Source organism: Anomalospiza imberbis, chromosome 19 (genome assembly GCF_031753505.1).
Source record: "Anomalospiza imberbis isolate Cuckoo-Finch-1a 21T00152 chromosome 19, ASM3175350v1, whole genome shotgun sequence".
Lineage (NCBI taxonomy): Eukaryota > Metazoa > Chordata > Aves > Passeriformes > Viduidae > Anomalospiza > Anomalospiza imberbis.
The window spans coordinates 5537040-5547158 of NC_089699.1; the positions used below are offsets into that span (position 1 = coordinate 5537040).

General features: G+C 43.5%; 1 protein-coding gene and 1 long non-coding RNA gene across 4 annotated transcripts in view; one reads left to right on the forward strand and one right to left on the reverse strand.

Moving 5' to 3' along the window:
- The window catches only part of GAS7 (growth arrest specific 7), a 71907-nt gene extending 70161 nt beyond the window's left edge, over positions 1–1746 (forward strand). For all 3 annotated transcript variants that reach the window (XM_068209346.1, XM_068209347.1, XM_068209348.1), the window contains exons 13-14: positions 815–913; positions 1618–1746. In XM_068209346.1, the coding sequence (XP_068065447.1) occupies positions 815–913; positions 1618–1731 (213 nt within the window). In that variant the 3' untranslated portion in view covers positions 1732–1746. The remainder of the gene's footprint in view (positions 1–814; positions 914–1617) is intronic.
- An 845-nt stretch (positions 1747–2591) lies between these two features.
- Positions 2592–3631, reverse strand: LOC137485111 (uncharacterized). The gene is made up of 2 exons (XR_011005183.1): positions 2893–3631; positions 2592–2824 (listed from the first exon to the last, which is right to left on the reverse strand). It is a non-coding gene; the product is annotated as an uncharacterized lncRNA (long non-coding RNA).
- Positions 3632–10119: the final 6488 nt, after the last annotated feature.

Here is a 10119-nt window from a genome sequence, read left to right on the forward strand (position 1 = left end):
AAGCTGCACATCCTTCTTGTGCTGCCAACCCCAGAGCTGGCTGCAGTGCTCCAGGTGGGATCTCACCAGAGCTTCCCCTAAGGCTTCCCCTCCAGACCAATTTTTGTCTTTGTGGCCCTGCTTTGGACATTCTTAACAGCTTAAGGTCTTTTTTTTATATTAGTGCCCCAAACTGCACACAATGTTCAGTGTATTCAGTCCAGAAGGACTAAATGCAGATTTTGGGGTATAGTATCAGAACCCTGAAGAAGAGGGAGGCAGAAAATATCAGGAGGAAAGACAGAAACCACCTGCCTTTCCAAGTAAAGTGTTGCTGGGTTCTGCCTACTGCCAGCTGAGCAAGGGGGAAGCTTGTCCCAGCTCATCATCTGGTGAGCTGTGCTCTGACAGGTCTGTGGTTGGAATGGGGGTGGTCTGAGCCATCCCCCCAGCGTGCTTTCTGCTGCCCCAGGGAAGCACTGTGATTTCTGTAGCTAGCAATAAAGCCCACAAAACTTCTTGCAGGAAACAGATTCCCTCTTGCTTGCAGCGTCTCTGAAGGCAGTGGCTCCACTCTCTGCCTTGGTTGTCTCAGCTTTGGAACCTTTTGGAAAGGTTTGACCTTCTTTTCTGTTGCTAGGCTGAGATGACTGCTGTTGCTTGCTGTTTCTTATTCTTTGCAGAGCAGAGGAATGTGCAACCACAGAGTCCAGCTCCAAAGCATGACCCTGGGGCAGTATCGCACCTACTGGCAGCCTTTTGTGTGTCATCCTTTCTCTGGGCCTCCAAACTCAGGTTCCAGTAAAAATATGGACTTGTTTTTCTTCATGTTCAGGAGCTTGAGAGACTAGAAGTTGAAAGGGTGGAGATGATTCGGCAGCATCTGTGCCAGTACACACAGCTGCGGCACGAGACAGACATGTTCAACCAAAGTGTAAGTGTGCTTTTTGTTTGCTCCCTGTGCCCTTCACTGCCCTCCAGCTGAGCAGAATGGTCCCTCCTGACCTGCTCTGGCTGGCTTTTGTCAAAGGATGTGGGGGAAGTGTCTGCAGGCAGCTTGTTAGTCTGCAGCAGTGCTGTGGTGCCTCCCTGCAGTCCAGGACTCTCTGATCACAGTTCATGCTGCTGGATCACAGCTCTTTCCTGAGGGAGGCACAGCCAACTGAAGTACATTTGGCCAGCATGAGCCATTACTAGCTCTCCCAGCATGATGCACTACTCCATGTGGTCTTCTGTTTGTGCTGAATTGTTTCACTGCTGGAAAAGGGAGTGTATATATATTTTCCTTATTAAAAAATGGCCATTTATCAAATATTAAAGTATGGTTGATGCATGCTGACTCAGTACAGCTGTGTTTGGTGGAAGGTGCAGATTGCAGGACAGGAGTCAGAGGCTGCCTGGCTGCTGCATAGCACAGGAAACCTGTCTCTGCTTCTTCATGTTAAGTCTCCCTCTTCTCTGCTTACCACAAGGCTGCACATTCAGACCTGCCTTGTCCATCCAGTCTCATGTGCGTGCAGCTCTCACTTGTCTGCAGATGCAGTGTAGGCATGCCCACAGCTGCTCTGCATGTCAAAGCAACGACTCTCTGCTTGAAGTGTGCCCTTGACATTCGGATTCTTGTTTTCTTCATTTCAGACAGTAGAACTTGTGGATCAGTTGCTTCGGAAAGTGGATCCTGCCAAAGACAGGGAACTGTGGGTAAAAGAACACAAAACTGGAGATATCCGACCTGTGGACATGGAAATATAGACTGATCTATGGTTGAATGTGATGAGTCCACTGAATTAAGCAGGCTAAAGTTTGTTTTTAAGGGTCAAAAGAGCATAGGGAAAAGGTTGTTTCACTACCAGACAGACACCTTGTAATTTATGCCTGTATGGGCTATCTCTGTTCCATTTAGTCATTACAATGGTCCTCGTTGTGCTAAGCCTTAAGCACCAGACATTCCAGGGTGAAAAAAACAGATGTGTGCTTCCCACCAGAGGTTCCCAATTGCACGCAGCTTCCAGGAGAAATCTGCTTCCTGGCACAGAAAGTGCCCTGTTCTTCAGTGACTTTGTGCTCCACCCCTTGCATGACTATCTCTATACAGTATGTTAGAACAACCAGGCAGAGAGCCTCTGGCCAGCAAGGAGATAAGTGCATGTGATGCAGGAGGCAAGGAAGTCCTGATCACGAATCCCAGGTCTGTCACTGACTGCTCTCATGGCCATAGGCAAGTCAATTAGCTTTCCTGGCTCCCCCATTTATCAAATCTGTGTATCCTGCAGCAATGTTGTGTGAATACATTGCTTTCATCTAACGCTGTCTTTCACCATGGCAGTGAAGTGATGGCCCTTCTCCCAAAATCTATGGAGAAGATTCCTGTTCTTCCTGTTTTATACTCCCTCTCAGGGACACATAAACCCATTTTCATGATTTCTGTTGTCGGCCAGTTGCTAAGCTTGAAAGTGTTACCATCACAATTTTTTATCAGGAAAGACTTGGTTGTAATATACCTACCTCATTAGCTGTCAGAGTGCCCTCATTGACAGAAGGAGGTCGTATTCCAAGGAATAAATGAGATGTTCAAAAACTCCCCTGCTCATGCAAGGTGTTTTTCCACAGAATCTCCGTAAAGACAGTCCTCTAATAGCTTACTTGGGATTCAGGTTTAAATTTCCTTTGTTGGTTTCTTCAGGTGAATGCCACAGATTTTAGGTATTTTTAATTACCGGGTTTGTCCTGCTAAATTTTGGCTTTTATCTTTTTGGAGCCTGATTTTCAAAGTTGCCATGACTATGTGGTGCTAGATTGCATTCAGTGTAGATGTAGGTGCCCAGCACTTCTGTACCATCAGTCTCTTAGCCTGAGGTTTTTTTCTATGTTACTCTTCTGGTTTAGGGCAAATTATGAGCATCATAAAATCACCCCAGGACATTTACCCTTACTGCAAACCATCAAAAATTCAACACTGCTCTTAGCAAATAGCGTTATGTAGTTTGGAGACTGGTTTTGAAAAGGTATTTATTTTCTTCTGCTGTTATTTCTGATTGAGTATTCAGTGTTGCTGTTAATATATTTTTCAGCATTTCATACAATGCAAAGATTCTTCAGATTCTTGCTTTAGATCCAGGAGAAATCTTGATTCTCACCACTGTGGCCTTTACTCAGTTTTTACTGTGGTCTTAGCTACAATAACCCAAACCATAGTATTTCATTTTGCTCCATTTTATCTCACTGTTACTGTCTTTTTCTCCCCAGCCCCAGAACTGCATCCTTCTTTTGTTCTACTACTGTTCCAGGCTTTTGTTCACCATCCTCCAAATGCTGGGATTGGATCATTGGGAGTCAATATTCCTCTTTACAAATACAAACTGAGACACACAAAACTCTTACCTGAAGCATGTTTGTAACATTGCTGCTGTGTTTATTTTTCTGGTTTATTATTTCTAAATTATTATTGCATTTTTCTATTGCTCCCTTTTTCCCAAACATCTCTTTACTAGTACAGGTTCATTCCTGTCTTGCAGATGCCTTCACAACCCACTCCTCTGCTGCTTCATTGACCTTTATAAACTTGTAGCATCCTTTGCAGTTGGAGCCCGTGGCTGCTGCATGCTCAGGATCACTGCTCCTGGTGTGACACTTCTGTGCTGCACACTGGGGAATTTGGACTCCAGTTTTATTCTTGGTGTTGGAAGAGCACACCTTGGTGTGAGCCTCACCTAGGTTCCTGCACAGAGCATTGCAGCACCAGTTGAAGTGTTGGGTTTGCCTGAGTGTCCTTGAGCTTAGTGAGAGCCTCCCTGGAATCCTCTTCTCCTCCTTCTGCCCTCAAGCAGGGCAGCTGATGATCTCTCCTTTTCAGTCTTTCTTCTGATTCATTCTCTGTCTTACTAATTCTTGGCCATATCAGTGTGTACTTCTAACTCTTGCCTTGCACTTCAGAGGACAGGCACTTTTTTATTTTTTAAGCCACAAGTGCAGGTTGAACTTTGAAAGCTTCAGTGGCCAAAATAATGTGAATACATGAAAGCTGCATTTCAGGTTGCCCCCTGTTCTAGGCTGTATTGTAAGTTGAAATGAGCAATCTTGACAATGCCTCAGCACGTTCTTGTTTTGATTGCAAAACAAAGCTAGTTGTGCACTTTATACAGTATTCTCCTTAATAAATATCTGAAATAATTTGTTAGCAATTACACTTTATTTTTCCTCTTTCTTTAAAGATATTTGTTACTTTTATCTGTTTTGGACTGGAAATACTGTCCATTAGCACAGGTTGCTCTGGGGACTGTAATGTGTTTTGGTTCCTCTGCTAAGGTGTATTTATGCTGCTCTAAATTCTTAGTTAGAGGGTTTGTTGTTTTTGTTTGTTTGGGGTTGGTTTTGTTTTTTTTTTTTACCTTTGGTTTTATTTCCAGACAGTTTTCCTGCTTCTAGTTCTTGGTCCAATTGAAATGTTTCAGGGATGTGGGTTGCCCAGAACAGCAATTCTCTGGATGGAGGCTGTCTCTTTTTCACTTCAATGACCAGAGGAGAGCACACATTCCTGGCTGTTGATCTTTCCCAGCCCCGGGAGACTCTGGGTTCTGCTCCACCACAGGTGAGATGCTTCATCCACAACACTTCCATTTGTATTCAGTGCAAGTTTTGCTGTTGCTTGTAAACAGCTTTCAGCTCATTTCTTACAAAAGATGATATTCCCTCTTGAAATGACCCTGCAGATCAGTGTTGCCTGGCTCATTCCCTTCTCTGACTGATGGATTTTGGATAGTGATGCCTTACAGGTCAGAGCATGCTGGAGTTCCCTTGCTTCTAACAGGCAGCATCTTCAAAGAGGGAAGTGGCACATTTAAAGGAGAGCACGGGTTCCTGCTCTCACGGGTAACTTTGGGAGTTTCAGCATTGCTCTGTTTGTCTTCCACTGAATTTCAAATATGCAGTGGAGCCCAGTCTGTCTTCATGCTCATCCTAAACAGCTGCTTCTGCAGAGCAAGATCAAACTTGTGTTTTATTAAAATCCCAGCATGTGTGGATGCTGCATGATGATGCTGCAGTGTAACTGACTAATGGAATACCAAAGGAAGTCCCTCACCTCCAGTACTGAGCTTAGGCATCATCTCATTTCATCTGGCACCTCCCACGCCTGGTGTGAGCTTTTGCTGGTTTAGCCACTGTGGGGATCAGATTGGCAGGTTCTCTCTCACCTCTGCATGCTCTGAGGACACAGAGCAGGTCATTTCTCAGCTAGCACTGTTTGCTTTCACTGCCAGAGGCAGAACGAGAGGGAATTTTCCTCAGGTCCTTAGCAGGTAGCTCTGCTTGCCCAGATCTGTTAAGCCACGTATGTTCTGGGAGTGCTGCCACACCTGTGAGCTCCCTCTGGGCGTGAGTGATGCTGTCACACTCCTGTCCTGTGCTGGAGGGCTCTCTGGCATTTTCCATTTCAGCCAGAGCCTTTTGGCCCTTCTCTGGGCTTCCTGAACTCCATGGCTTCAGATCAGTGCCAGAGCTGGTGAGGTGCTTGCCAGCTGTACCCTCAGCCGCCATACAGAATGAGAACTTTTTATTCCTCATCCAGACCTTCCTGCCTGTGTCTTCAAAGCACAGTTGAACATCTTTGTCTCTAAGGTATTCTTTCAGCTCATTTCCTGCCAGAACTCATTCTGGATCCAGTGCTGTTGGCTGATTCCTGTTAGAGTTACTGAGCTGAAAGCAGTGAGTCCTTTACCACATGGGCCAAATGCACTCTTCTCCCATTAGCAGCAAGATTCCAGTGTCTTTCTTGGAGATAAATCCCAAAAAGGCCTAATTCTGAGTTTGCTCCAGGTTCAGTCATCTCTGTAACTCACACTTGTTCATCACTTCTATGGGTTGGACTTCTTTTGAAAGACTTTGGTTGCTCCCTTATAGGGACATTAGTTCATTATGGGACACTGGAATTGTAGAAGATAGCTTTAATTTTTAAAAATTTTATTTTAAAATACTGTAACAGCAGTGAAAATCATACAGAAATCCCTGTTATGTTTCCTTTCCCCCTGTGCAGCCCCCTCTGAGCTGCTGGGGGGCAGCTGTGCTCCCCGTTATTGCACAGATAAATACTGAAATCACACTTCATGAGTGCCTGACAGGCAGCATGCAGCCTTGTGCACTGCTTCTTTTTCCCTTTATGCAGCTTTATTTTTTTCTTTCTTTGGGTTAGTTTTTTGGGGTTATTTTTCCCCTAACAGGAATTTTCTGTGGGGCATTCACAGGAAACTTCTTTATGCTTGTAGCAGTCGTAGTTTCTCAGGCTTTGTTAGAACTTCCTAGAATTGTCCTTGTTTTTAAAGTCATTATTTAAATATTGGCTGCAAGTTAGGCTTGTTATATGGAAATGGGCATTCTTCACCTGTTCTGTGGAAGTGCTCAGCACTCAGAGATTTCTTGGAATACAACAGGGAGCTAAGAGATAAGACTCTTTGAAAATCAGGCTAACAAACAGAAATGCACAAGCCTCTTCTTTCCTTACTTGTACTCAAGTACATGGATAAAGTAAATATTAAGAAATGAGAAATAATTAAGGTGTAGTTGCTCTCTGTGCAGCTCCCAGCAGCTCCAGTAGTGTTCTTGTGTGGGGCTGCAGTGAGAACACACCTCTGGAGTCTGGACCCACAGGTCACCTGCTGGTGCAGCTGTAAAAACTCAAATCCATAATTCAGTGACAAAGTAGCTCTGCCCGTCTATTTCTTCAGTCACACACAGGGAGAGAAAGGGCACTGCTTACCCAGGTGGGTCCTTCACTACCAAGCACCTTAAGAAATCCAGACAAGCACTTTGAAGGTCCCCCTGGAATGAGTAGATGTGGCTTCTTGATGTGGTTATTGGATGTTTCCTTCTGAAGTGAAAGCAGATTTACTGTTTCACAGTATCTCCTGTGCTCTTGTCCACTGGTGCAGCCTGCTGTGTCCGGTCCCAGAGATGGCAGCAGTGTCCTGAGGGCAGTCCTGGTCACCCTGACTCTCCTCTCATTTGGCAATTACATCTCCGGAAGGCAGTGTCAAAAAGGCAGTTTCCAAAATAATGAGCTTTTCAGTACACAGACCTCTCTGGAAAGCCTGCAGGCTTTTTTGCTCCCTAGTGTGTGTTGGAATAGCAGAGTGGTGTGGCAGGGGTTGCTGAAGCATTGGCTCTGAGGAGTTGCTGCTGTGTGGACATTCCTGCCGTCCTCTCACAGGGATGGGGAACAGCCCACAGGCATCCTGTGTGCACCAGAGGAGCCTGCTGGCCACATCTATCTCAACCAGGTGGGCAAGAGTCACAGATAAATTCAGATTAAAGCAGACACATGGGGCAGGAAGATGGTTACCTCAGTGGCATCTCTCCCAGACCCCGATGGGCATTGGGTAATGATGAGTAAGGAGCCCATCATGGTCCCAGTCCTGCTCAGAAGCTGAAGATCAGTGCTGGGATGTGTCTGTTGCTGGTACAGAGCTGTCCAGCTCACACCTGCTTGCACCCATGGCAGGCCTGTCGGTGCCAGTGCTGCCCTGGGCGCTGGAGAGGGGCTCTGGCATTTGGCTGGCCCAGGTCAGGTGTGCTGAGCCTGCTGTGCTTCAGGAGCCTGCAGCACACAGCCCTGCTGATGCACAGTGGGAATGAAGTCTTTCCTGGCAGCAAATCCTTGTCTTTTCCTGAGAAGCACTGCTGTAAGAATAACACCCACTGCTTTGTCTTGCAGTAGATTTTATTCATATGAGTGGTGCATCTTTCAGCTCTTCATTTTTCCCTCTCTGTTGTTACTGTAGCCAGCCCTTCATCAGTGAAGTACAACACTTTAATTTTGAAATTTCATGGAACATATCTGTTATTTCAATGTGCTAACCAAACTTCACGCTTTTGGCTGTTTTCTGAGAGTTTTAAGAGCTTTTTTGGAGAGGTTATTTTGGGTTTTATTTTGGATTTTTTTTTTTTTTTATCAGCCACCAGGTTTGGAAGTGTAATAACTTCTTTTTGTGCTAGCTGCAGTTTCTTTTTCCTTCCTGGATGTTTTTTCTGAAGGGACCAACACATAGCACAATTCAACCTAAATTTCTAATCCCATGCATTCCTCAAGGCAGAGACCTTTTGTGCCTAATGATGCATCTGAGTCTAAGAATTGTATGTGGATAAAATCTTTCTTAGTCCAATTAAAATTAAAAAAAAGAGATTAACCACATAATAATCACAGAAAAAAAACCACATATAGATTTGAGACATTCAAATTTCACTCCCTCAACTTACATTAAGTTGAACTATTTCAGGTGTGTCATAAGAGACGAACTCAGTGGATATTCAGAACAAAAGCTTTCCAGCTGCTGTATCCAGGTTCAGTGAGTGGACAGGACTATAGTTTTGAATATATGCAGTCTTTTAGGGCTACTGATTTAACAAGTAACTGAGTAATGGCTTGTATCACAACCCTATTAAAATTCTGCTAGTAAATCCCCTTGAAGTGCCTCTTTAAATAGTATCTGCTACAAGCAGGTGAAAAATACAGATTTACCCTACAAATTGCCAAATCTCAGGAGCAGCTACTGTGCACAGATCTGTGCAGGATTCTCAGCCCCTTCCTTGCTCTGAACTGTGCACCCTTTTAGGACAGCCACATCTCCAAGAGACCTGCCTTTGGCTCTGAGAATTTGCTGTCCAGCTCAGGCATCCTAAGTTCTCAATGCTGAAAATGGAATAGAAAAAGTAAGACTTAAAAAGTCTTATTAAAAAGCAACTGCATTGAAACTAATCTTTGGACCCATCCTTGGTCTCAGTAGAATAAGCAGGGAAATCTGCATAAAAATAGTATGCAGTGATAACTTTTTATAAAAGAGTTGTTACACTTTATGGCATAAAAGTAATTAATAATAATAAAAATTTTAAAAGCCCCCAACTTTTTTTTTGTTGTTGTTTTTACAGCAGTTGTAGAGAAGAAGTGTTCTGGTCCTGGAACTCAAAAGCTGAATGTGATTTCAGGGATTTCACATCTGCTAACAAAATAATCAAAATCCTGTTAATCCCAGAATTTGGGAATGGTTGACCTGAAATCCCTTGTTCCTTTAGAGTTTTTTGATTAAATGGCTGAGATTATCAGAACAGCCTAAGGAATTGGGATGTCCATCCTTTTTTAGGTCAAAAACTCTCTTTAGGACAGCAGCCTCTATCCATTATGAAAAAAGCAGGTACTAGTGTTGGACAAAAATACTTTCTTCTCCTTAGGTGATTCCTTTGTTTTCTGCAACGCAGGACTGTGAGAATTCCACTGGGCAGTTCTGCAGACACTGTAGCAGCAGGGATTCACAGGCAGACCAGACACCAGTCATACACTAAACCAGTTTTCTACCAAAATTAAGTTGCTTATTTGGTCCTTTTTGTGTAAGTTTTCCTAAATACTTCTAAATTTCTAGGAAAGTTGTCTTTTGCCAGTACTAATGACTTGTTTTTAAAGATGCTTAACCAAAATTTTATAACTTCCCATAAATTTTGGCTGACTAGACCCCCTAAATAGTTTATTTATCACACAGCCTCTGTCTGGGTTACTAGTAAATCTTGGATCATTGTGGAAATTATGGGATGGCTTTTGTTCCCTAAGGATAGATGAAGGAATCACTTACTGAACTTAAGTTGAATGAAGAAAAGATTTAAGGGGCAGATCTTCAGCTCGAATAAACTGGCAGGGTTCAGTGGAAGCTACTTGATGTCAGCTGTGGATCTTGTCCTTCAGTGTTGAAGGCATTTCCTCTATGTAATTTTTCTGTCTTACTGTAAAACAATTTCATATGGTTAAACTGTATTTTCCTATATTGTTCTGCAAGTTTATACACACCATAGTGCTCATCTCATCTCCTGTAAAATAAACTGTACAGAGACACATTGAGCATGGAATTGTCTTTACCCAGTTGCTTTTCCTTCTCCCACAGCCTCAAGCCTCACAACTGCAGTTTGATCAAAGACCCTGTGGGGTGCCACATGGACTTTATGTATTAATTATTATTATGTTTATTTATTACTATTTACTAGCTTAATGCAGCTTGATTTTGCAGCCACATCACTGGGGTGTAATGTTCTTGTGCTTACCATTTTCAGATCTTCATGTGATATTCAGACAAGTATAGTTTCTACAATTTTTATTTTCAATTTTCC